General features: G+C 49.4%; 1 protein-coding gene across 1 annotated transcript in view; it reads right to left on the minus strand.

The window, feature by feature from the left end:
* KIF26B (kinesin family member 26B) overlaps positions 1 to 27,272 on the minus strand; it is a 491,854-nt gene that overhangs the window by 8,300 nt on the left and 456,282 nt on the right. The window contains exons 11-12 of the mRNA XM_060128442.1: positions 16,053 to 16,215; positions 11,621 to 15,035 (exon numbers count right to left, since the gene is read on the minus strand). Coding sequence (XP_059984425.1) covers positions 11,621 to 15,035; positions 16,053 to 16,215 — 3,578 coding nt within the window. The remainder of the gene's footprint in view (positions 1 to 11,620; positions 15,036 to 16,052; positions 16,216 to 27,272) is intronic.

Genomic DNA, 27,272 nt, shown 5'->3' on the forward strand with positions numbered 1-27,272 from the left:
CTAGCTGGGAGACCGAGGAAACTCCTATGAGTGCTGAGATGTTGGGAAAAAAGGACGGGAATGGAAAGTTGCAGGGGTAATCCCGAGGAGGCTGTCCATTAACATGGTAGGGCCCAAAGGTTGCAGGGATAATCCTGCAGTGGGGCCCTGTGGCAGCTATCTACTGTGAGAGATGTCTTTCTGTTCCATCATAGTAATGCTATCTTCTTAACCTCCGGATCTCTTTCCAGTTTAAAAGTAGCAGCCCCGTGCTCGTGGCTCATCTAACTGCCCAAAGATGGCTGGTGAATACAGACAAAATGCAAGGACTGGATTACCTATCAAGGGTGTTATCTGGTCGGGTAAGACAAGCAAACCCCCGACCTACCATGCCTAAACGGTTACAGGCCCAGGCTTTAGGGATATTAACTCAGGAACTGGCTTGTGAATTGGATGTGGCCAGTTACCCAGAAGGGTTTAGTTGGGGCCCAAGGCAACGGCAAACTAATAAGAGCGCCCTTGGGCCTCTGGTCCCAGCTCTGGCAGGAGGCAGAGCAATGATACGGTGTGGTGGCAGCAACAGCTATCCGCCGTCTACAGTGCATTACAACAGGTGGAAGACGTTACAGAAGGCCTACCCGAGTCACCCAGCAAGGCAAACAACCACCATCTGGCATCTAGGACAGCTGAGCATGACATATGGGACCCCCATGGACACTGACAGTGACCAAGGACCATGCAGTTCAGGAATGGGCCGATAAACATGACATACACTGGCATTTCCACCTGCCTTACGACCCCACTGCTGCCAGGCTAATGGAAAGGGTGACTGGGCTACTTAAACAACAATTGAGATGGGAACTCGCTCTCTCAACCTGTGGGTCAGGAGACTAACTCAAGCCCTAGGAGCTATAACTGAACATCCCAGGAGCAATCGTCCCAGTGCCGACGCCATGTTAACCCAGAGGAAACTAGTCAACACAACCGGAGTTCAACAGTTGCCCACTGAAGGACCGTTGCCAACTACCGGTCAGGACGACAACTCACTTTGGCCCTGGCGACAGGATCTACCCCCAGGGGAACACGTTATAAAATGGTCCTGAGACGGGCAGGTAAGCCCCTTGTGGTTTGGGTTTGCTGCCTCGTGGGGAATAGGATTAGAAAGGGACCTACAGGTTTTACCTGTCTTCTACCTGCACTCCCCCTGCAGACTACTAAGGGAATTAATCCAGGGCCCTTGCTGGAGAAAGGCACCATTCTATCACATCGCCTCTCCAGTATTCAGCACCGGCTGTAGGGACTGGGGGTGGACGGGCAATATGGTACTGCAGGCAAGGATGCAAACCACAGGCAGGGGTGGTGATATCTCAGGATGCTGACACTGCTTGTTATTTTGCTTAATGATCACGATCTTCCCTGTAATCTGTCTGTTCAACATCTTACATTTCATCCCTAGTCTGAGCGGAGGTAATCTGTTTGTGGACCGGGTGACAACGGTGGCCTCACTACAAAATGAGTTTGATTGCTGGGTCTTCGTCGAGACGCCACTGTCGTCCTCCTGTGAACTTCCGTGAAAAATCGGCCAGATAAGCACCTGGCTCCGAAGATAGCCCACCTCTCGGGCTCTTGATACTCTTTAGCTGCTGGTGTCCATACTGCATTTGTGGTATTTGGTTGCAATGCACCTCTACACACCTGACGCCAGGGATATTGCAGAAGAGGGGTGGACCAAGTTCGTAAGGGTGGTGCAGGGTATGTACGGGTAGACTGCATGGTGAAGCCATTTAAGACGGCTATTCTCTTGCTCTCTGTACATCCGCTGCTTGCCCAGTCCCTGCTTCACTCACGTGACTATTCAATCCTCTTTATCAGAGGGCTTACTCAGTCCTGATGAGCCCACCTGACGTCAATTCCCTCTATAAATGGTAGCCTCCTTCTCCCCTGAGTAGTGGAGACTGCTTCCGTGTCCTGCCTGCCGAACAAGGTGGGGTGTGGCTTCAGGACCCTTCGTGTAAGAGCCCCTGTCCAAACACCACTGACGTCTCTGTCGCTGTCTCTGGGCTCTTCCTTCGGTCTCGAGGCTGGACAACTACAAGGCTTGCGGGCCTGCGGGGTGCAGCCCGACAGATAACATGAGATTTGTGCCCTTAGAGGCAGGTCTCTAGAGGATTCTAAAAGCAATCACCATAGGACTGGCAGGGCCAGGGGCCCTTTGCTGGTGACTGGTGGCATGAGTGAGTGAAGCCAGGCCCTGGCTTCTGAGGACGGGGCCTAATCTTTTCACCCACAACTGAAGCGGATCTAGCCTCGTGCACTGGGCAACCACCATGTTTGTTCCCCTGGTTCCGGCCCCTCTCCCGCTGGGAGGCTGTGGGCCTGGCCCCCTGGGAGGGAAGCTTGGGCCTGTAGGTGGTAATGCTTCCTCAAACAGCTGCATCCCCTGAGGCACACCCACCTGGCAGCTCCCGCCTCTAGTAAGGGGCATCTAGGAGGCTTGCTTTCTCCTGGAAGGAGGATGGTTGGGAAACGTGACACCATCGCAACCGGTTTATCTTGACGCTGAAGGGAGCCCGATCTCATTTAACTCAGGATGGATATGTGGTCCCTCCTGAGTCCGAGGAAAGAAGGTTGAGTCTGCCTGAAGCCGTGGCTACCTGCACTTAGAGTCTGGGCTGATTCTGCTTTTAAATAGAGTGGGCTCCACCCAGTCAGACTCCAGTGAGAGTGAGGGAGAGCAAGTGAGCTTCCACGCCGTGATGCAGCAGCAGTCAGATAGGGCTGCTGCACAACACGCAGGGAGGCCGAGGAACGCCGAGAACGCAAAGGATGCGCAGTCTGGTGGTTCTCCTGGAGGCCCTGGGAGACGGGCTGCATCGCTAGTGGGCTGCTGTTGGGGGAAGCACGGGTCCTTACAGCACCACGTCCATGGTGCTCAGGGAACCCCGGAGGAGTTCATGCCCCCTCTGCACCACTCTCCCTCCATCCTCCTCCCCCCAATTCCAGTGGGTTCTGCCTGTTGAGTGCCAGGCCACCATGGCCTGTGTGGCCTGATGACCCTTCCGGAAAGAAAGACAGTGTACTTTTCTCCAACTGTGAGAGATCCACTGACTGCTAAAGAAGGCTTAAAGTACCACAAGCTCAGAGAGAAAAAGAGCCAGAACTCTTCAGTATATCATCAGGGGGGCCAAGGCACAGGACGACCTTCTCACCACCCCAGGGAGCTAGGAACGTGGAAAGCCACCACCTGCAGCTCCAGGCGGTGGTGGTGATTGGGTAGCGCGTGACTGTTCGGAGTGTGGGTTGGTGGGCCTTCCTTCAGGAGACGACGAGGGACTCTAAGTACATACTGATAGTTCATTTTCTCTACAAAGCATACGCTGTCCTACAGGCTCCTTTTTTGGGCCCAGATCTTTATCTCGTGCACGCCCGCATGCACGAGCACATGCGCGTGCGTGTGCACACACTCACACACACTGACTTAGAAAACTGGGAAGTGTCAACCACTGAAGCAAAGTAAATATCTGTCTCCTTGACAATGGAAATAAGCCAGCCGATAGTTTTGGGTTTTTTAAGTTGGCCTGATCAAACTAGCTGACGCTGAGCAAACGGCTCTGCCTTTGTGGGCTCAGCTCCAGCCCCCGTCAGATGGGGCTGCTGCAGAACCTGTAGGGAGGCCGAGGAACACTGCATCAGTGGGAGGATGTCCAGCCCTCGGAGGCAGGGAGAGTCTGAGCATCTTTCAGGTGGAGACTGGGCCTGGCCACCAGGCAGCCCGAGTTCCTCAGGCTGCAAACACTCGTGATGGGGCTCCCAGTAAGCCCTTTTGCCTCAGTTGGATAATGTGTACTCAGCCCCTAGGAAGGGTGACTGGTCCTCCCCCTTACCTCCCCTGACCCCGAGGACAAGTCAGGGAGCAACAACTCCTCTAAAAGCGAGGTCAGTCATGTATGGGCATCTCAGTCGTTTAATCCACTGGGTGCACGTGTTCAGACATTTCTGGGATGACTCTTCTAAGGATCTGTTTACGTGAGAAATAGGGGAGGAACTGAGGAGGGTCATGGGATTGGTGGTGTATCAGTTACCTATCACCGTGTAACAAATTAGCCTAAACCCAGCAGCTACATTCCTGTGAGGCAGGGAGCTGGGAGCAGCTTATTTAACTGGGCGGTTCTGGCTCAGGGTCTCTCGTGAGCTGCAGTCAAAGTGTCAGATGGTGCTGCCATCATCTGAAGGCTTGACTAGGGCTGCAGCATCCACTTCTAAGCTCACTCATGTGGCCGTTGGCCGGAGTTTCAGTTCATTGCCCGGTGGGCCTCTCCACAGGGCTACTTACGGCATAGCAGCTGGTTTACCCAGAGTGGGAAAAGAGCAGCTACCGCGTCTTTCACAGCCTAATCTTGAAAGTGACATACCATCACTCACTTCTATTGAAGTGATTCACCGCCTTATTCTACTGCACGCAGAGACCAACCCTAGTATAGTATGGGGGGGGGACGAAGCAACGGTGAATGCCAGGAGGCAGGGACCATTGGGGGCTACCTAGGAGTCTGGTTGCCACAGATGGGATGTGATCAGATGGGAAAATATCAGGAATAAGGGTCACTATCTCCTTCCAAACCACTCCAGGACGACCTATGAGATCACCCCGATTGGGGAAAGAGAAGTAAAGAAGCCTGAATGGAGAATGACATTTCACTGGGCTATTCGTAGCTTAATAGAAATACCCTGAAGACAATCTAACTCCCATTGCCTTCTTTCCATGCTTTTTTGCAATCTTCTCAACTTCCTCACCACGTCAATCAATCCCTGCCAGGCTGGGAAGTGAGTGCCCAGTGTCGGGTGAGTTGCAGTCTGGGGGTTTCTCCCGCATGTAGTGAAGTTATCTTGCATTTTCTGAGCGTTCTGAATTTGGTCACTGGTAAATCAATTCCATGAATGAATTGATATCGTCCAGGTCTTGCACCCACCACTGAGGAGCCTCCCCTCCCCTCTCATCTCCTCCACAGGTACACTGGGAGCCTTACTTCGGGTGTGATGGGGAAAGCTGAGGGCAGGGGCAGGGGAATGTGGTCACACCAGAGGAAATGGAGTTTAATGCTGTGAAGGAAGTTTCAGAGGGAGGGGTGGCGCCCTCACACTGCTGGAAAGGGCACAGGAAACAACGGTGCCCAAACGCCACGTCATCACTAGGAGAGAACTGACCACAGGGCCTTTGCCTGGGTCCCCACAGAAATATGATTTCTTGGATTTTCAGCATGCTCCCCCCTCTCCACCTCTCAAGCAGATGCTTCCAGCTTTCTGCTGAACCTAGTCCCTGTCAATGACCACTTCCTTCCAGGTTGCTGGAAGGTCAGGGACGTGTCCGCTGTAAGGAAGCTGCGGGAAAGCGCCTTAGTCGGGCAACAGTGGTGCGGGGCCCCGTCAGATGCAGCTGTCTGGTTTGGGATCACACGTCCTGATGCCAGTGGGTCAGGATTCCTTTTTCTTCTCTATCACTCCCTGCTCATCAGCCCGGCACTCAGTCTGGACATGGAGACGTCAAGTGTGCAAAAAAAGAACAAAGCACTTAAGCTGATAAATGCCAATAGCTTTGCTGCATGCAATATCCCCAATTTGACCTGAGCCCACCCTCTCCCCTCCCCATCCAGGCGTGGCTGCCGCCTGCGTGCGGCAGGAGGGGCCCCCGGCCTGTCACGCCCCACTCTACCCTCCGCAGCACTGATGGCCCCAGTGAGGAGTCTGATGTTGGGCCTTCCATTTTTATCATCACTGAGTGCAGATAAAAGTGTCCACATTCGACATATATACACCACTATGTATAAAATGGTAACTAATGAGAACCTACCGTATAGCACAGGGAACTCTACTCAAAGCTCTGTGGTGACCTAAATGGGAAGGAAATCTAAAAAAGAGGGGATATATGATACCTATAGCTGATTCACTTTACTGTACAGCAGAAGCTAACACAACATTGTAAAGCAACTCTACTCCAAAAACATTTTTTTAAAAAAGTGTCCACGCTGAGTCTGAAGATGCTGCTTCTTAGGTCAAATGTCAGGAAACATGGGCATTCTGAGCGCCGAGGACTCACGACACTCCTCTGGGAACAAGCTGATGTCCATCCCCACCGCCCGCCCCTGAGAAACCGCCGTCACCAGCTTTCCCTCCGTCACCCTCCGTCTTCATTCCGACTCAGGGTACAGGCACTAGAAAGATACTGAGTCAAAAAGCAGAAAGCACGAATGCCAGGAGGACCCACGGGCATCCGCAACGAGGAGTGGGGAGGGGTGGGGGGAGGGGAAAGATCAGCGTGTGTGGATTTACTGGCCGGCAAGGTCAGCTCCGTGGCCTGCCAGATGAATGAGGATGGGGCTGCACTGGCTGCTGCAAGCTTGAATTGAAGAGTGAACCCTTCCCAGGCTAGACAGGAGATGGCGAGGGGCCCGGCTGCAGAGCCCAGGCCCCTCACACACTTGCTCTAGGCCTCTCAGCCCCGTACCTGCCTCCACCCGCTCTCCACTCTAAGGGGCTTCCTCGGTGTCTTAGCGAGCCAATTACTTTTCTAGTAGTTCCCAACTTATAGTCAAAAAGGCTATCTCATTTGGAACCCTTTCTCATCTGTTTCTAGGTAGAGTCTCTTAGAAACACTCTAGAAATCTGACAACTGCCAAGATGCTGCCTGCCTTATCCCCGTTTTCATTAAGCCAGGAACCACTGTGTTTCCTGAATTCATTAAAACAAAATAAGATGGCACCTGAGAACCGAACAAGCCGAGGGGTACAGACAGAGTGAACCGTGGCGCTCTAGGCCCTTTGGAGCAGTAACTAGTCACAGGTTTGGGTGCAGTGGATCTGCTAACTGAACCCGGCAACCCCTCGGTCAGTAACGTTTACTCGGCACCCAGAGAAGGGAAGGCACGGTGTTTGGTGCTTAGAGTGGGAAAGAAAATAGAGGATAGGCTTAATGTTTACAACACAGGTCACCAGCAGGGCGAGATATGAGAAGTACATAGAAAAGAACTCAGCTAACTTGTAGGACCACACGGTCAGCCAACCAACCAACCAACGCATCAATCGATGGTGTCCAACTGATTCATGGTAACCTGCACCAGCCCAGCACTGCGGACCCAACAGGCTGAGTCAAGCGCCGAACAGGGCTCTCAGGAGCTCACGTCCAGGCAGGTCAAGCCCTGGGTGCATCTCAGAACCGACACACTCCCTGGCTGGTTTCTCTCCTGGGCTTTCTGGATGCTGTGTCACACCACACCCGGGCCTGCTACAGTGGCAATGAACTTCACTCAGACCAAGGTGCTGATCTAATTTTCATATTTCCCCAGCCAGCCTGAGAGAGAAGGAAAAAAAAAAAAGAGAGAAGCCAAGGGGGTAACACACCAGGTTTGAGGTGAAGTGTCAGGAACATGAGGAAGAAGAGAGAGAGTGTCTGGGAGAGCCCACATGATACCAAAGAGCTATCAATCACTGAAAGGATGGGGCCTCAGGGGCGGCCAAGCTGATGCAACTATGCCATAAACTGCCCATCCCCGATTTCCATCCTCTTAGCAACTGAATGCCCTCTGGACAGGGTGGACATTCGCTCCCCACCTGATCTGGCTGTCATCACTCTACTTCATGGCTAATGGCTACACGTATACATTCGTGTACCTACCATGGGGGAGCTGGCAAGGAACGGTGGAAGGATTGATGAAAAGCCATCTATAGAAAGCAACCCACAGCTTCTGTCACCTTATGACACTCTCAGCCAGGAACCTATAATGACTCCCCATTGCCAACTGCAGTAATTCTCATCACAGTGGCCAGACGTTCAAGGAATAACTTGATATGGGCTTACATTTTCTGTCCGTTATTACATCCATTAAGAATATCCCCCTTGTTGAGTTAACCCCGCTCTTTATCCGTAAACCATGCTCTTACTGCCTCAAGCTTGTGTTCCCATCACTGCCTCAGCCTACAACGCCCTTTACCCGCTTTGTCCCAGCATCCTTTAAGGCCTGGCCCAATCCCAATGTTTCCCTGTAGCCTTCTTCAATGTTCTGGGCCCTCTTTGTCTAAATACTTCTTACCCTTAGCTCTCACAACCTCAGTCAGCACTTGGCAAGGCACCTTGGTTCACGGTTCACTGTTCCCTGTTCCACACTCTTCATCCTTGCTCGCCAGTGAGATTATGCACTTCTTACAGTGGCCTTGTCTTCTACGCTGCCTGCTCCTCCCCAACCACACTTGCAACTTCCATATCACCAAGATCTAACTGCACAGAAGAGGCCTGATCAAAATTTAACAACTTAAAAATAAATCCCTTCATCTGTTGATGGACACGTAAGTTGCTTCCATGTCCTGGCTATGACTCTTTTTTTTTTTTTTTTTTTTGCAGTACGCGGGCCTCTCACTGTTGGCGGCCTCTCCCCTTGCGGAGCACAGGCTCCGGACGCGCAGGCTCAGCGGCCATGTCTCACGGGCCCAGCCGCTCCGCGGCACATGGGATCCTCCCAGACCGAGACACGAACCCGTGTCCGCTGCATCGGCAGGCAGACTCTCAACCGCTGCACCACCAGGGAAGCCCTACATGACTCTTTCTGAATAATGGTTTTCTCAGGGTATATGCCCAGTAGTAGGATTGCTGGGTAGTATGGTAGTTCTATTTTTAGCTTTTTAAGGAACCTCCATACTGTTCTCCATAGTGGCTGTATCAATTTACATTCCCACCAACAGTGCAACAGTGTTCCCTTTTCTCCACACCCTCTCCAGCATTTATTGTTTCTAGATTTTTTGATGATGGCCATTCTGACCGGTGTGAGATGATATCTCATTGTAGTTTTGATTTGCATTTCTCTAATGATTAATGATGTTGAGCATTCTTTCATGTGTTTGTTGGCAATCTGTATATCTTCTTTGGAGAAATGTCTTTTTAGGTCTTCTGCCCATTTTTGGATTGGGTTGTTTGTTTTTTTGATATTGAGCTTCATGAGCTGCTTGTAAATTTTGGAGATTAATCCTTTGTCAGTTGCTTCATTTGCAAATATTTTCCCCCATTCTGAGGGTTGTCTTTTGGTCTTGTTTATGGTTTCCTTTGCTGTGCAAAAGCTTTTAAGTTTCTTAGGTCCCATTTGTTTATTTTTGTTTTTGTTTCCATTTCTCTAGGAGGTGGGTCAAAAGGATCTTGCTGTGATTTATGTCATAGAGTGTTCTGCCTGTGTTTTCCTCTAAGAGTTTGATAGTGTCTGGCCTTACATTTAGGTCTTTAATCCATCAACAGATGAATGGATAAAGAAGATGTGGCACATATATACAATGGAATATTACTCAGCCATAAAAAGAAACAAAATTGAGTTATTTGTAGTGAGGTGGATGGACCTAGAGTCTGTCATACAGAGTGAAGTAAGTCAGAAAGAGAAAAACAAATACCGTATGCTAACACATATATATGGGATCTAAGGAAAAAAGAAAAAAAAATGTCATGAAGAACCTAGGGGCAAGATGGGAATAAAGACACAGACCTACTAGAGAATGGACCTGAGGATATGGGGAGGGGGAAGGGTAAGCCGGGACGACGTGAGGGAGCGGCATGGACATATATACACTACCAAACGTAAAATAGATAGCTAGTGGGAAGCAGCTGCATAGCACAGGGAGATCAGCTAGGTGGTTTGTGACCACCTAGAGGGGTGGAATAGGGAGGGTGGGAGGGAGGGAGACGCAAGAGGGAAGAGTTATGGGAACATATGTATATATATAACTGATTCACTTTGTTATAAAGCAGAAACTAACACACCATTGTAAAGCAATTATACTCCAATAAAAATGTAAAATAAATAAAAATTTAAAAAAGGAAAGGAAATAAAAAATAAAAATAAATCCCACTGACTACGGATCGTCATATGGAAAGGAAGTCATATTACCACCAATATTCTTTATATTATTTGCACCAACTTCTACAACGTGAGCATCAGAGATACCATGGTGGTTCTCTACCAACCCTTTCATTTTACTTTGATGTGAGAAAACTGAAGCCCAAAGAGTATAGTTATTCCCCAAACGTCACACAGCCCAAGACCCCAAGTCTCCTGCTTTCTAGATCAATCATCCCACTGCACCAGGTCGAATTCTGCGCACTCTCCACCGACATGGAATCTCCAGGAATGGGACTGGAAAGGTGAACATTCACGATGTTCGGTTGTTTCCACTGTTACCTGTACTACGAAGCACTCAAAAAACTCAAGGTTCTCTTCCTGGCAGTATATTTCTAGTTCATTTTCACTAAGGAAATAACCAAAGCATTAAAGCAACCTCCACTAACAGATAATTGCCTGTCTCCTCTGCAGTTCCAAATGTCTCTAGTAATTGTAAAATCATGCCATCGAGCTAGGAGTTTCCTTTGAGGAGTTTTATGGCTTCTCTTAAAGAAGTTGCTTTTGATTTATGCTGATCATGTCTGACAGCCAGCATTTTTCTTAATAATAATCGTAAATAAGCGAGACAAGGTCACCCAGCCTGCAAGGAGCATATCTCCACTGCCGTATCCATTATGGAGCCTGGGATCTACGGCAGCTGCTCACAGCAGTCCGACGCCCTCGGCACTCTCTATTAAACCCCATCTCTGGCACCCAGACTGGTGCTTTGATTTTACACAAACAGCCTAACCTAACAAGGGACCCTCGAGAACAGCATTTACAAAAGGAGGTAGCAGCAAGCAAGGACACGTGTAGAGCCTGTGGTCCACTCTCCAAGTGGTTAGTTTTTCTTCCTCTTTACTCCAGTGTAACAGCCAAACCAAACCATACAAGTCAAAAAAAGGGTAAAGCTATTGTAAGAATAAACTGGATTGGTAGATTCAAGATGCTAAATTAGAGTACGTGAAAGCACTCTGTAACACTCAAACTCATGTGAGCACATGGCAAACGTCACACAATAATCTGGACTTTGAAGACCAAGGCTGGGTAGATTGTAATAATAAGGTTTAACAACCGAGTACGGGGAAGGCCAGATTTTTTTGTTGCTGTTGTCAAAGGCTCTGGCTTAGGTAAACTTCTTTGCTATTTTTAGTAACTGCTATCAATACATTTGAATGCCCTTGACCCTGAAAATAGGACCCAACAGCTGTCATGTTATACTGAATGGATTTCTGTTCTCCACTTGTCTTATACAGGGGGTTCTGCTCCCAGGTCTGCTGCTGAGACGCAGGGCTGAGGGTCTGAAGCAGAGCACCGTCAAAATAGATCAAAGCCTGATGCATACACCGCCTGGGAAATAAAGACATCGAAATTCTGACAGCCATGATGACTCCTGAACGTGCTGGGAGGCTAACCTCCTCATCGTATTTCACGATCTGTGATGGGGTGGGTGAATGGGGCGATCCACATCACAACGTCTAGAATTACAACATGACTGCATGGGTCCCTTGAGGTTGGTTTCTTTGATTTGAGGCAAGCAAATGGCTTATGATGTGCACTGACCACAGTCCCTACATTTGGACCGGAACATTCCGGAGTCTGCACTTGCCTGTGGTGTGACAGTGAAGCCCTCCATGGCTCTGTCCCCAGCAGGTGACAGGCGGTTGGGGACAGGGGCGCCCACCCCCGAGTCCTGGGGCCCGCCCTCCGCCCATCGATGCCCGGGCCCGAGCCTACCTGAGTTGGCGCGCTTCTTCGGGGCTTTGAGGCTGCGGCAGCGCCCGCCCACGGAGCTGCTGTTCTCGCTCATGGAGTCCTGGGCGGACGACGCGCTGCCGGTGGCCTCGCTGTCGCGCATCATGCTCTCGTAGCCGCTGCTGCCGCCGCTGTGGTAGAAGAGCGCCGTCTTGCCCATGGCAGGCGGCAGCTCCCCACTCAGCACGCTGCTGTTGTCGCTGCCGTGGCCACTGCTGCAGCGGTGGGGCCTGCGCGGCGGCGTGATCTTGCTGTAGGGCGAGGGCAGCGGGACGGCGGGTGGCGGGCGCTCGTCGGCGGTGGCCGCGCGCTCCTCCGCCTCGGGCCCCGCGCGCCCCGGCGGCCCCCGGGGCCCCGCGCCGCCCTGCAGCAGCTCCGAGATGCGCCCGTTCACCGCCCGCAGCGGCAGCTTGGACGCCAGGCCCGAGCCCCGGCTCCGGCTCAGCGATTGGGTGGACCAGGACATGTGCTTCCCGCCGGGGGGCGGGCCGGAGCTCTGACCCACCGCCTGCGGCAGGGACTTGGTGGAGAAGCTCAGGGTCTTGGTGGTGGAGGTGGACAGGCTGCGGGCCTTGGGGCTGGCCAGGAGCAGCTTGCTCACGGCGGAGATCTTGGACTGGCTGGCCTTGGGCGAGGCCCCGGCCGACTGCGCGGGGCCCGGGTTGGTGGGCGAGGCCCCGGCGCTGCGGCCCGGGCTCCTCCCCGTGCGGGGCATGGTGCTGTCCTTCCCCGCGTGCAGCCTGGAGCTCACGGAGGACAGGCTCTCGGCCCTCTCCAGCGAGAGGCATTCGTAGTGGCTGACTGTTGTCCTGCCGAGAGAGTTGGTCCTGCTGGCCAGCTGCTCCAGTTTGACACCGAAGAGCTTGCTGCTGCAGCTGCCGGCATCCTTCGTCTTGCCGCTAGGCTCGTCTAGGAAGCTGGCGGAGAAGGGCGCCGGTTGGTTCAAGGGGCTGCTGGAGTTGCTGCTGCAGGCGCTGTGCTGGGGGCTGGCCCGGTTCTTCTGGTCCAAGCTGGACTTTCGGACAGGGGGCAGCGGGGGAGTGCCTTTGGGCCGAGCCAGGACACAGTGCTTGGGTGACGCCACCTTCCTCTCCAGGGTGGCCTTGGACGCCTGGGTGCTGGAAGCCGGGCCGATGCCGTTGGTCTCGGCAGGGCAGTGAGAGAAGAGGCTGTCCGGTTCCTCCTGCCGGCTGGCTTTCTGAAAAGCCCTGGGAAGGCTGCTCGACTTCAGGCTTTTGTTGAGATGCACAGGGCTCTGGGCAGCCACACTGGGCAGGGCCGTCTCACAGCCGTCCACAACCCTCCTGAAGTTGTCGGCCACAGGGGAGGCAGATACCTCACCGCTGCTGCTGCTGAGCCCGTCGCTGGGGCTGGCCTTCCTGTCCTGTTCCGCTCTGGCCTCAGGCTTTGGGGGGCCTGGGGCAGTCTCGTGCCTCATCCCTGCTTCGTGGGGATAGGCATTCTCTTTCTTTACCTCCTCTTCTCGTTTCAGCCAGGGGTCCTCAAATTTCATCTCTTTCTTTGCACCACTTTCCTTGCTCTCCTGAGACCGGGCTGCTTTGGGGACTGAGCTGACGGTGGCAAGGGACGCCTCGGGCTCTTGGACGTTCCGGGAGCTCACGGCGATGCAGGGGTAAACCGTAATGTTGGTCTTCATGGGGATGTACCCTTCGCAGTTGCCCAGGCTGGCCGTATTCGAGATGGTGACCATGGCTTTGCCCAGCGTGGATATCTTGCAGCCTTTGACGGGGGTTGCTTTGTTGAAGGAGTCGTCCCCCATTTCCGACAAGAGGAGCAAACTGTCGGGGCCCTCCTTGGGCTTCTCTCGGCACACCACAGCGGTGTTCTGCGTGCCGCTGACGAACTCCGAGGCCGGAGGGTCTGCCATTGCTTCCCCATGCCCGAAACACGTCTGGGCTATGAAACTGTGGCAGGGCGGCTCGCCGTCACTGCCTGTGCTCATCTCGCTCAGCCAGGAGCTGATGGAGGAACGCCTGCTCCCTGTCTCCCGGGCCTGCTCATCCAGGTTCAGTTTCGGGAAGGGCAAGAACTGCGTGATGCTGACCTCGGAGACAGGAGCCACGTTTGAGTAGCACTCGAGGTCCTCGCTGACGCTGCCGATGATGCTGACGGGCCTGGAGCCCGAGGCCAAGGCCTGCACCGAGCAGTCGCTGTTGAAGCTGATGATGCTGGTGGGGCGGCCGCCGCCCAGGACCCCGCTGATGGTCAGCTCCTCCACCAGCGTGAACACCAGCTCGTCCTCACCATTCAGCTCCAGGGGCTGCTGCACTGTCACCATCGTGGTGCTGCGTATCTCCTTCTTGGCATCTGCAGAAGTGGCTGCCTGATGTTCGGCATCCACAGGGGATTCTGGGAACCCTTCACTCCCAGTAGACATGGATTTCTTCAAAACCTGGGGGCTCATTCCGACTGGGGGGGTACGTACCTCGGGCTGCAGCAGGGACTCACTAGATACCACGCCCGCATCCTTGCTGAAGGTGGGCAGGGGGGCAGGAGAAGGCAGGACACCCTTCTGGGTGTAGACTTTGCACCTCTGGGAAGGAGAGCTGGCCGGCTTGTACTCTGAGGTCTTGGACAGGCTGGCGATGCCCAGCCTGGGGGAGCCCATAGGCCTGGGCTTGCCTTCTACAAAGCCACAGGAGTTCAGGCTTTCCCGGCTGCTCTGGAGGCTGGGGCTCTGCACAAGCTGGGAAGAACTGTGCTGGCTGCCGCTGCCCGGGATGCTTCTGGGTGAGGCAGGGGTGGGGCCGTTGGTGAGCCACGCAGCAGGGACAGGGGAGTGATTCCCCTGCACCTTGGAGCCCGGGGGCTCACTGCCTTCTCTGGCTGTCAGCGGGCTATCTGACCCATCATCTTCCTTATCAGACTCACAGAGCGGGCTTGCCCCAGCTGCCTGGCTTAGCGGGACACTCTGGCTTCCTTGCTGTGCCCCAAACTGGGCCGGCAGCTCTTCGAAAGGGAACGTGCTGGACTCCTCACTGCCGTCAATGCAATCTAGCCTCTCCTGCAGCTCGGCGAACGTGTTGCACTTCAAGCAGTCCCTTTCCGATTTGCTGGCCGCGGCCTCTCCGGCCTCTGTGGACCGGCTGTCACCCCTGGCCGCCTTCTGCAGGGCCGGCACGATAGGGACAAAATCTGGAGGCCCCTCGTTGTCGGTGAGCTCCTTGTCAGAGAGGGCCGTGCCGTTTGGCCCAATGTAGATGACCGTGTCGCAGGACTGCTCGCTGCTGGAGGAGTAGTCGGGGTCGCTAGACAGGTGAGGGATTGGGAAGTCCGGCTCCACGGCGGCCCTGGCGTGGAAGGGTCTCAGCTGGGTGGGCCTGCGCATTCTGCCTTCCTCACAGGAGCTCTCTCCCCCGGAGGAGCTCGACGTGTACTGTGAGTGAGAGGGGAACCGTTAGTGTGGGCCACCCTTCTAAGACAGCCCTCCCAGGGACCCTGACTTCGTGGGGCAACGGGTGGAGGCCACCGGCTCCATATAGGCCGTCCAGACCCCAGTGGGCCTCCCTGCTTCTGGGCTGTCACCCGGGGTGTGCCAGGCCAGTCACCCAAGCTATGCACGTCACGGCCTCATACTCGAAGGAAACCCCTGTGAGGCGCACTGGGGAAGCAGAGGCTGTTCATGAAACGGGGTGACCCGCCCAGGTCCCATCCGACTGCCTAAGGACAGAGGAGGGGTCACCAGTTTGCACACCCAAACCATTTGTGACAACTTGTGCCACGGAACACTGGAAAGATGTGTTTTTGACCAAAAAAAAAAAAAAGAAAGATACAAAAAGGAGGCGGAACACCCCCCACAAATCACCAGCTGGCTATGGACCAGAGTGACCACAATCATGATGATTTTCTCAAACGTTCTTGTCACACCGCCACTGTCCTGGCTTTGCCTCGGCCCGAGAAAACGAGCCCAGTGGTTTCTAGCAGACTCTGCATCAAACAGAAACCGCTGAATTAACATGACAACACCCAGCAGCCCGAGAATGCCTCCTGGAAATGCAAGGGCAGTAGGGCCACCTGAGCGAGGAGGGGTCAGTCAGTTGAAGGACCAAGGTAGGCAAGAGATACACTATGAAATAGTTCCCGTCCCTCTCAAAATTTTCAAAGTAGCAATCCATTTAAACTATCTAAAGTGGACCAAGTACTCCCCGTTAGGGGTCCAGGCTGGATGACCGAGGAAAGCACCAGCGGTGCGGAGGGGAAGTGACTTCAGTATCGGCCAGAAGGGGTTCCTGCCCCGGGGTGGTTGCTTAGCCGGGCCAGCAGCAGCCAGCCATGCTCACCACGCCCCTGGTGCTGGGGGATTCGAAATATTGATTTGGCCCTTTCTGACTCAGTTCCAGGGCAGGGCTACGAAAGCTCCTTCAGCCACCTGCACCCCCTGCAAGCTCCTTACCTTCGTTTTCTTTTTCTTCATCCTCAACACTCTCGAGGCAATCTGGATGGTGGACAGGGTTTCGGCATAGTTCCCGGCGGCGGCCGAGATGTGAGCGATCATGGTCGTGCGGCAGTTCACGTTCCCCAGGGACTCCCGCAGCAGCATGGTGAGCTTGCTTTCTCTGCCAACAAAGTGAATTAAGGCTGCATTAGCGGGCCGTGCTTCACTTTGGCTGTCAGGGTAGGGCTTCAGGCCCCTACGTGGCTTGTTGTGGGCAGTGGGTTTTTTTCCCCGTTTTTTAAATGGCAAACTAATTAACATCATCTTCTACAAGAGGCTATCTGTAGTTGACAGCTGAGCAAGTGCTTCCAACCCCAAGGATGGAATTCATGCAAAACACCTCCCCTGGCACCGCCGTCCTGGCCGTGATGGGGTATTCCTGTGTGTCTGCGTGTGTGCATGTGACATTGCACATAATGAGACCTGGGAATAGAAATGAGAGGAAGGGATGGAGAGAGCACAGCTCTGTGATCGGTGATTCGGCATGCTAGCCGCACACCCGACCCTTCTCTGCAAGTTTCTGCACCAGGCAATCCCCACAACAAAGAGCAGTTCCCCAGCCGTGAACTTGTATTGAAGATCTCTGGGTCTGTAATACATACAAGGTTTCTTTTGCCAAGGAGTTGCACCCACTTTATTGCCATTGTCTCTTAACTCCTATCTGCACACGGTAGTGATGAAGGAAAATGGATTCATATTCCTGATTATTACTGGGGACACACAGACATAGGCCCGAGCATTCACTCCATCAGCAACAGAAAGCAGAACTTTCTAGAAGGGACTCCTCTGGGGACTTTGCAGGTGCTGCGTGGGGCCAGTGCCCTGAGGGGTGATAACGAGGCCCAGGAGTTTACAGATGGTTTCTCTAGGCTCTTTAAAAAGTGGTCTGGAGGAATGGCTCATGTCTTTCCATTCCTATACTTGTCCCAACATTCTTCCTGCCTTGCTTTTAAGAGGCTTCTGCTTACGTCATCATCTTACCTGCTGCCAAATGTCACTTCATCTCTGGAGACTCCCCTGATCCCAAAGGCTGAGGGAGACTCTTTGCTTCCCATGCCCTGTGTTGAGTTTATTTTGCCAGATGAGAGGGGTTTGTCCTCACGCCTGCGTCTGCATCAGACCCTTAGCCAGACATCCCCTCCTTTCCTCTCCACCCCGCCAACTCAGCTCTCTGGAGAGAGACTGTCCAGCTCAGGAGACTCAGCGTGACATGCAGGCCGCTGTCAGCAGGGATTAGACCTTGGAGACAGGAAACCACTTCACATGTGACCTGCATCAGGCCTTCAGGGAGGAAAGACTGGTGTAAGAGCAATAGTTTTCCCTTTCCGTCTGGGACCAATTAAGGTGTCAGTTCAGGGATACTGGGCTCACTGTGACTCAGTGCCAGGGCAATTTAAAAATATAGCAGGGTTTCCCTTCGAGCAAAATAATCAGTGATAAAAGTGATGGAAGGAGAGTGCTATGGACTGAATGTTAATGTGTCCTCCAAATTCATGTGTTGAAACCTAACACCCCAAGTGATGGTACCTGGAAGTCGGACCTTGGGGAGGTGATTAGGTCATGAGGGTGGAGCCCACATGAGTGGAATTAGTGGCCTTATAAAAAAGACCCTGGAGAGTTTCCTTGTCCCTTCTGTTATGTGAGGACACAGTGAGAAGACAGCTGCCTGTGAGCCAGGAAACGGGCCCTCACCAGACACAAATCCGCTAGCACCTTAATCTTGGATTCCCAGCCTCCAGACTGTGAGAAATAAATGACTGTTACCTAAGCCCCTCAGTCTATGGTATTCTGTTATAGCAGCCTGAACTGACTTGGACAGAAAGCTAAGTGGGGTGTGGAGGAAGAGACCTCCAGCCCTAGCTCCGGGCTCTAAACATTTAACTTCCTTCAAAATGTCTATCAGGAATATCATGGACACCACCAGAGCTGACGACCAGATGGGGAAGTCAAGTCCCATTCCTGGCACACATTCTCAGCAGAGACACTGCACCTGGATGAGTTTAGGACTTTGTCTTCCATATGGGAAGTGGAAGATAGATTCCATTAGGGTTAAGTTGTGATCATATATGGTTAATTCTTATTATTCATGATAGTTATTTTTTGTTAAGTCTCCATGAACACTGAATTAGTGAATGCTGAGCCATGCTCCTAGGGGAAATACATGGTTTTAGGTTCCTGAGACCCTCTGGTCACGATATTTCATCAGTGGATCAATACATAATCTTGTTTTATGTGCATATCTCTTTAAAGACACCTTAATTTCTATTTCTTATGAATAATGAATTATATATACTTTCTATATAATAAAACACTAGCTGAGAAGGGTGGAACATTTCCCTGACCCTGGGTAACATGACCATAAATTTCTTGGGCTTTAAGCCTTATGGTATTTTCCACTATGCTTTTAAAAAAAAACTGGTCATATTGTGATCCACAAATACAGCCTGTTTCTACAGCTTCGTTATGCACTTTAGACGTAACCTGAGTACTTTCCAGAGCAGTCAGATATACATCGGTGAATTTCCTCTTCCTTTCTCTGGATGTGCCATGTTGTTGATCCATTAACACTGAACTCACACCAACAGCACTATAATATGCCTGAATGAAACTTCTCTAACATATATTTTCTCTGCAAGGTACATCACAGCCTTCTTGCACTAAAGAACACTAGACAGCACTGCGGCACTACACCTAGGGGCCTACTTTAAACAGTGAGATCACCAAAAAAAAGCACAGAAATACTAAAAACACGTGTCCCTAAATAGACTGCAAAAAGGACCCTTGTTCGCATGAAGAGAGGTGAAACAAGAAGGCAGGGCGGTTGCCTTGTCCAGTTTCAGCTGGGAACATGTGCATTGGGTGGCTCAGAGTTTTTGCTACTAAGCATGTCTGCAAATTATGGTAAAAGTATGGATTTCGAACATAATTCACAACATGGAATCTGCAAATGATTCCAAGGACCGACGGTACGATGACGTTCCTAATGAAATGTCTTGTTCATCAGTTGCACTCTGCTGAAGGTACACCCCACTTATTTCTCCATGTGACCCCGTAAAGTCTTCAGGAAACGATACCAAAGACACAATAAACAGATATAGCACTGTTGTATCAAACTGTTTGCCCTGTGTATTTCCACATGATTCCCCATTCATGAGTCAATCATAGGACAATTTTATTTTTTTAAGTCCACATTGTTGGAAGAAGCCAGGGCATGTGTGTTGCTTGGCAACCAGCATTTTAGCTCTCCTTTGGAAAGCCAGTAAAACTGCCGGCAAGACTGTTTCATGTGGACCTCTCTAGACTCTAAAACATACCTTATGGGAGTGAAAGATGGTGGCTATAAAGCTTTGTTTTTTTCCACCTCTTCATGATCCTTTAACTTGGAACAAAGACAATTAAATTGGGGAGGGAAGGTGAAAGAACCGACAGGGTACTAAAGGCTGCAAACTGTAGGTTTCACTCAGTGTCTTTGGGAGGAAACTAAAAAGGTTCAAAAGAGTTTCTAGGGCAGTGGTCAGCACAAACTCAGTTTGCACTCTGCATGCAGACTGAGGCTAGAGGAAGAGGAGAGCGCAGGTGCAGAGCTGCTTGCCACTGAGCCTCAGGGCCAGGCTGGACGAGGATTTAGACTCGGGGGCCGTGTGGGAGAGATAGGTTGGGTGGGAGAGGAAAGCACTGGTGACGGAGCAGAGCTGATTGGGGTCTGGGAAGAACCATGCCGTTTTTTCAGGCAGCCATGTTCTATGCACACATATTCCCCCTCCCTCCCACCCCAACAGTACACACCTTTTAAAATGATTTTTGGAAAATTGTCTTACTTTTTAAAATAAGTCAACCTTTTATTAGACAGAGCAAGAGGACACCAAAAAATGGCATAATGAGTAAATTTTAATTAATAATATTAATTTTACAAGAGCATGAAAGAGAATGTAGTACTCTAGGATAGGGGCTGACAAACTAAGGCCTGTAGGCCAAATCTGGCCCACTGCCTGTATTTGTAAATAAAGTTTTATTGGGACACAGCCACACCAATTTTTTAACATATTGTCTCTGGCTGCTTTCATGCTACAACAGCAAAGGTGAGTAGTTGTGACAGAGTCTATATGGCCCCCTAAAGCCACAAATATTTGCTATCTGGTCCCTTACAGAAAAAGTCCATTGACGCGTGCTGTAGAGTAATGACATAAGGTGGTTTCATTTTATACAGAGTGCCAAAGAGTTACCAACCAGAGCACAAAGGTGTGTCTTAATTTCCTTACTATTCAATAATCTTGTTCTGATTTGATAGTTGTCTGTGTTGTCTTTCTTTCAGTTCAGATGTTTCATGAAGGGAGAGCTTTTAAAGTCAGCAGCATGGAAACAGGCAGAGGAACAAATGCTGGCTTTAGAAATCACTTGACCATCAGGACACAGCTATCAGCAACTGCCCCAGTCATTTCCTATGTGATGCAGAGCCTGTCCTTCTCAAGGGGGCTGTGAGGTTGCTCACCCTCCTTCAACTTGTTAACTCGTGAATGTCCATAGTGGCTCACTCAAGAAGCATTTGGTGAGTTCCAACTCTCAGGAAGCCACCCTGCAGACGCTGAGAACGTGCACGGCAGAGAGCCTAGAGGACCTCAAGAAGCCCGCTATCCAGTGAGGGAGACACATATGTAAACACACATACCATCCGTTAAAGCTAACAACAGAAGAACAAATCTGAAATAGCACATGCTAAGGAAAGACCCTCAAGGCTGTGGGGTGTCTCCACCATCACTGTTAACTCCCTGATGGCTAGAGAACACCCAGACCTTGATGTCTCCTTGGCTGGGATTCTCCTACGTGGCAGGCATCCAGGGACATATGAGCTTGAGGTCCCCCAAAACACCCAACAGAATTCTAAATTCCTTTCTGAAAGGACAGTCTGGAATCTCTAGCTCCTTGTTCTCTGACCCTGAGAGCTGGGAAACTCTCTCAACTGGTAATCTGGTACCGGGCCACCAGTGAAATGCGATGTCCAAAGTCACACATTTGCAATGTTCGCCAGGTAATTTCATAAGAAAAAAGCCATTCCTTTCATGAGAGCTGTTAAATATATTGCTTCCCCAGGAAGGAGGTGAAGAACTCTGGAAGTAGAAAGAAAGGCATCTATGGACCACGTTCTTTTGAAGGAGAAAAAAGTAGTGAGCTCTGAATCGCCAGGCTGGGCAACCCAATTACAGCACCAGGGGATGGCTCTTCCTCAAGGCCTGCTTCTTGTGAGAGAGAACCATAAATGTCCACTTACAGACATGGGTCTGTTGTCAAAAATGTGCCTCCTTTAATGCAAAAACAATGAGGCCACAGAAGAAAGCAAAATGAGTTATGTTAATTCTAAATAAAATGAAAGGAAAGGAGCTTAGTTAATCTAGAAAACTAATTAATCTCCAGAACAATTTGCAAGAGAAGGATTCCTGTGGGCAGCAGACGTATAAATCATAAACGTACACACATGCATCCACCCAGGCGTACACACAAGCATGCTCTTTTTTAGAAAAGGTAGACAGGGCTTGTTTATTTTTAAGCAATGCACCATTGGCGTTCAAGAATGGAAACCACACACTGAATTCTTACCGGTGTCAGATATTCAGATCAAGATAGCAACCAATGTTTACATGCCAAGAAAATGTTGGTATCGCTCACATGGTTAAGGATATGACCCTGGAACTACACTGCATTCTCGTACCTATCCCATTTTCTACCCACTTTACCTGTGAACTGCCAGACTGTATTGTAGAGCCCCAGACAGAGAGCTTGAGATGCTGGGCAAGAGTTGCCAGGGATCGAGCCAGCTCTAAGAGTTCTGATCTCCCAGCCTTAGCCCCCCCAACACCAGGTCCCTGCATCCACCCACTGATCACCAGAGGAGAGGAGAGTGAAAAGGAACGAAGAACAGAAAGGCAAAGAAAGCCCAGAGGTAGGCTAAAATCATGAACTTGGCCTAGTTTTTCGCTACTCTACACCCTTTCCCCCACTGACCCTGTCTCCTTCCACTCACATCCTATTGGTCTGTGAACATCCTCTTAGACTATTGCCTGAAGGGTCACCATTGTTGTCCTCTGGAGACCAGCCCAAGGTCTGGGGACAAGGGTCCCAAGACACCAGCATCCGTGGCCCATTGCTCCTGGCCAAGGTGTGCAAGATCAGTGCGGTTCTTTCTCTCTCATTAGAAAGCATTGTGAGAGGGCAGACTGAGTCACCAGGCCCCCGGGTGAGGGCAAACTCTCATGCCTCTGTCGGTCTTCTAGGTCCCAAGCAAGTATGCTTACTTGTGACACTATTGAGTTGTGACACTGAAATACATACATCCACAAGGGAAAAATCACTTCCCTTGCGTTTATTTATTTGTAAGGGATTGGTGGTGCCCTGTTCATGATTGCTTCACAGACATTCACATGTTTGGGAGAAGACTTTGCACACCTCCTTGCTTGGGAAGCTGTCTGCTCTGCAGGAGTGGCCTTTTCTCAGCAATGTTCCCCTCAAGGATGCCAACATTTTAGGACATGAATTTTCTGGTTTCTGGTACTAGAGAACAGCCCAAACCTTGGTACAGGCCAAGCTATCCTAATGGCATTTTCAAAAGGAGTTCATGAAGTTAAAGGGCTTTCTGCTCAGTTTCAGATATTACTCCATTTGTACTGCAAATGGCATAAGCAGGTCTGTGTTGTGGGATGCTGGGAAGGAGGGTGCGTAAACCTGGCAACCCTGATTGAGAAGCACGGTTCTCAGGTCTTCCAATGAGAGTGACTCTGGCTTGCAGAATAAAGTACTGGCGAAAATGGCTGCCTGTGTCTGGCGCGTGTGTTAGAGGTGTCTCTGCCAGCACTGGCATGCAGCAGCGTGGGAGATGATGAGACCGCTCATCAGAGGACAGCTTAGAAGAGGACCCGGAAGAGAACCACCCACTGCCAGTCGAAGGACCAGCCTTTGTGATCTGACTGATATGCTACCTGGTATGAGTTCACGCCTTACCTAACCGAAGACCACCTGTTGGTGAAGGTCCTAAGAGTGGTCAAGGTTAACCTAGCTGTTCTCTCATGGAGCTCTTTAGTAAAGACTATAGAACCCTAGCACAAACAGCATCATTTGGGGACACCTCTGATGCAGGGTAATACATGGGAGAGATGCGTTCTCCCCGTGCCATCCTGTTTATCCAGGGCTGGCACCATGGTGGCTTGACAACTTTGGTGGCTGTACCCAATGGGAGGCAGGAGAGCGGTGATGGGGCCCAACAGGGGCCTCTATTCTAGGTGAAGCAGGAGTTGCCCCCAGCAGGACTACAGGACGAGCATTCACGAGAGCTCCCTAAGGGACATCGGAAAGGATCTGGATAGAAAGACAGTCTACATAAACTAGAGGGTTTAAACTGTAGGGATGCGTTGGGGGCCAAGGAAATCTGAGTTATGACTTTACTCATTTACCCCTGTAGCCACAGGAAGATGAAATCTAAGGAAATTTGGGCTGCATGAATCCATTTGATCTTGGATATCAGTGTTCTGTTTATCTGAATAAGATAAAATTCACATTAATTCAGCCCACTTCATGAGAAAGACCAGCTGTAAACAGGGAATAGACTCAGAATTTCAAAAGAAGTTTATAATGTAACTTGAGTTTATAGCTAACAGAAGGTTTCAAGTTAAAATCCTAATTAATCTGCTTTGATCTCACTTGAGATACATTTGCAATTATTGAAGTGGCTATAAAATACGGGTTCACTTATATACATTAAATGTGTTTCATGAAAACTTTCTTATATTATTCTTTTGCTTAACAATTCATTCCTTCTTATCTAGAGCAAGAAAAAATTTCCATCCTGGTCTAGTCGTTGATCACTCAATTACTAGAATGTGAATTACTCCTGGTATTCTAAATCTAAGTTCTGCTCAGGAAAACGTACATTCATTTGAAGGCTGTAGCACTCAGGTATAACATAAGGCATCTTAAAGATAATTCATGTAATTAGAAGCACAATATAGAAAGTCCACTGATTCTATGGTACAAGGTTGAAAGATAGGTACAAACTTCCAGTTATAAAATAAATAAGTTATGGGGATGTAATGTATGGCACAGTGACTATAATTAGTAATGATACTGTATTGCATATTTGAAAGTTGCTGAGAGTAAATATTAAAAGTTCTTATCACAAGAAAAAAACATTTTTTAACTTATGGTGGCAGATGTTAACTAGAATTATTATGGTGATCATTTTGCAATATATACAAATATTGAATCGTTATGTTGTACACCTGAAACTAATATAATGTCATGTCATTTATACTTCAATAAAAATTCTTAATTGGGAATAAAAGAAAAAATAGAAAAATAATTTTTTAGAACCACAGAGTATGAGTTGAAAGGATTCTTAGGGGTCACTGCATTTACTAATAACAGGACTGCCACTGTTACAGGTGATCTGCTTTCGACCAGAATATTCTTAATGACCGAAAACTTACCATCTCTCAGGCAGCCTGTGTAATATTTTTGAATAGCCTCAATTATTAGAAAGCTCTTTCTTATATTGAACTTATATCTTCCTTATACTTCTAACCCACAGACACTCAACTCTGTTTTCTAGGGGCACACAGGGTGTGCAAAAAGAATAATCCTTTTGCACACACTGGCCCTTCACATTTTGAAAGACATTTATCATGTCCTCCTTAAAAGTTCTCTTGCTTGGGAATAGTCCATGTTCCTTCCATTGCTCTTCAAATAGTTGGTTGGTCATCCAAGCTCCACTAAGCCCCCCTCTACCTACCACATAATTTAGTACTTCCTCTTCACTCAGACTTGTCTTGACTCCTGTATAGTCAAGAATATGGCCTTGCTCGAAGAGCTCTAGCCTTTGCCCTCAGCTTCTGGGAAGTAATCTGTATTGTATCTGCTGGGGGTATCTTTGTGTAGGGTGGGGACTGGCCACAGGAGATCATAGGGCCACACCCAATAGTCTTAGGGTAGGAGGTGGCCATGCCAGAAAGATCAACTACGTGATTTAGGTCAGTGGCTTTGGGTCATGTGTCAACCTAGAGACCGAGTTCAACCAAGTTGGAAATCAATCAATCAATCATGTCTACGTAATGAAGCCCCAGTAAAAACTCTGCACACCAAAGCTCACTGTATATTGTCACACATCGACAATGGGAGGGTAACACACTCTGTCTCCACAGAAGACAATGGAGGCTTCATGTTTGGAACCCTCCCAAACTCTGCCCTCTGCATCTCTTCCTTTGGATGATTTTAATCTGTATCCCTTCTCTATAATAAGATGTAGCTGTGAGTACTTTCAGTGAGTCTCTGAGTCCTTCTAGTGAATTACCAAACCTGAAGGTGATTTTGGGAACCCTCTAAACTTGTAGCTGGTGTCAGAAGTGAGAGTAGTCTTCTCTGGATTCTTCCTCTAATTTTGTAGTTGGACCCTAACTCCTTGCAGTTGGTGTCAGAAGTCTTGGGCAGACTTGGCAGTCCAAGGACTGTGCCCTCAAACCTCACAGTTTGGTTAATTCCAGGTAGCTCTTTTCAGCAAGGTCCTTGAGGGCAAGAGCTATGCTTTTATTTTGATCTTTCTTTTTATTTTGATCTTTCTTCACAGTAATTCAAACAATGTTTATGACTTATTAGCTCCGGGACAGAAAGGGAAAGATCCTATATTTAGTTGTACTTACTTTAGCATAATCAAGAGCTAGGAATGTCATCCCTTTGATGAAAAACAAAACAAAACAAAAACAATAACTTAGAAGGCAAATCAGTAGCCCTTATGGACAAATAGAAAATAATAGGTCCATAGGTTTCCCCTGAATTAACGGACTACCAAAAATTGAGTATGCTAATGAAGTTTGAGATACTATAAAGGGGTGCTTAATGGTTCATTAAGCATTTAGTGAACTCTGAAGACTGGTCTGTACAGATGCATGCTCATTTTTTAATCCATCTGCAGGACCAGATTAGGAGTAATAATAATGTTTAGATTGCTACTGCAATTTAGAATGTAAATACTACTCTGACATTTTACACATTATCTGAAGTTTTACTTCCTTTTAAAAATTTATTTGGCCCAAGCCATTACGATTAATTACGATGTTTTGCAACAGACATTTCTATAGCCTTGTCACTTTTTATAGAGCCTTTGCAGTGGTTTATGACAGCTTTACTGGGGGAGGGATAAGGAAATATCTCAATTATGTTGCATTATGAGCATTACACATCTTTTGAGTACAGATGAGCTCATTGTACTATTTAGAAACTTTGCTGTTCTTCAGCTTTAAATCATCCTCAGGTTTAGGGGCATGTGTTAATTCCAATGTCAGAGATCTCTGCAGTAATCCGAAAGGCACTGATGGGTGACAGAGATGGAGTCAAGAGTCATGTTGTCATAGTAACCCAGAGCTTCTCCCCTGATTTCTGCTCACCCCCTCCTTCTCCGTGGATTCTCAAAGAATTCTCAAGAAGAAAGAAAATGAAAGCTGCAAATGAAATTCTTGATATAATAAAATCCTATTTTCGCCTAGCGCCTGAACTCAAATCTTTCCCACTGCTTTCCCACGACACCATCCCCAAGCCTCCAATATCGCCTTAGTGATAAACTTATAGTTTTAGAACATTCCTATGCTTTTTCATGAGTTTTAGCGTTTACTTCAGGTAAGAAACTTACATGAAGCTTATGTTTGATGTGGCATTTCGATGGTGCCTCTTTCTATAGCTCAGTCTGTGATCACCCTTCAGGGTTATTAGAACTGTGCAGAAACTGGGCTTTGAAAATCTGCAAATGTAGTTAGAGTTCTTTCAAAAGAAATGTGTTTACCAAAAAAAGGCAGGGGAACATCTGGAAGGGTCTCATCTACTTTTTTAACCTACTCTCTAAGCAAAACACAAAGATGACAGAGCAATGCGGGTACTAGGTGAATTAGAGGGCTTTTATTTTCCAACACTGGAAACCCAGATGACCCCTCTTCTACCACATTCCTTGGGGAGGCCAAAAAGAAGTTAAATAACATTAGACAAGGAGTCTGGGCTTGACGATTACACTGCATTACAATCGTGACTATTTCCAGTCTCCAGAGTTCAACTGAGCCAATTCCATGCTTTCTCTCTATCAAAATAAAATAAACAGAGAAAAGGCAAATAGGAGCCCTAGCAGTCATTTCACTTGCATTCACTTGACTGTAT

The sequence above is a fragment of the Lagenorhynchus albirostris genome, chromosome 2 (assembly GCF_949774975.1).
Source record: "Lagenorhynchus albirostris chromosome 2, mLagAlb1.1, whole genome shotgun sequence".
Lineage (NCBI taxonomy): Eukaryota > Metazoa > Chordata > Mammalia > Artiodactyla > Delphinidae > Lagenorhynchus > Lagenorhynchus albirostris.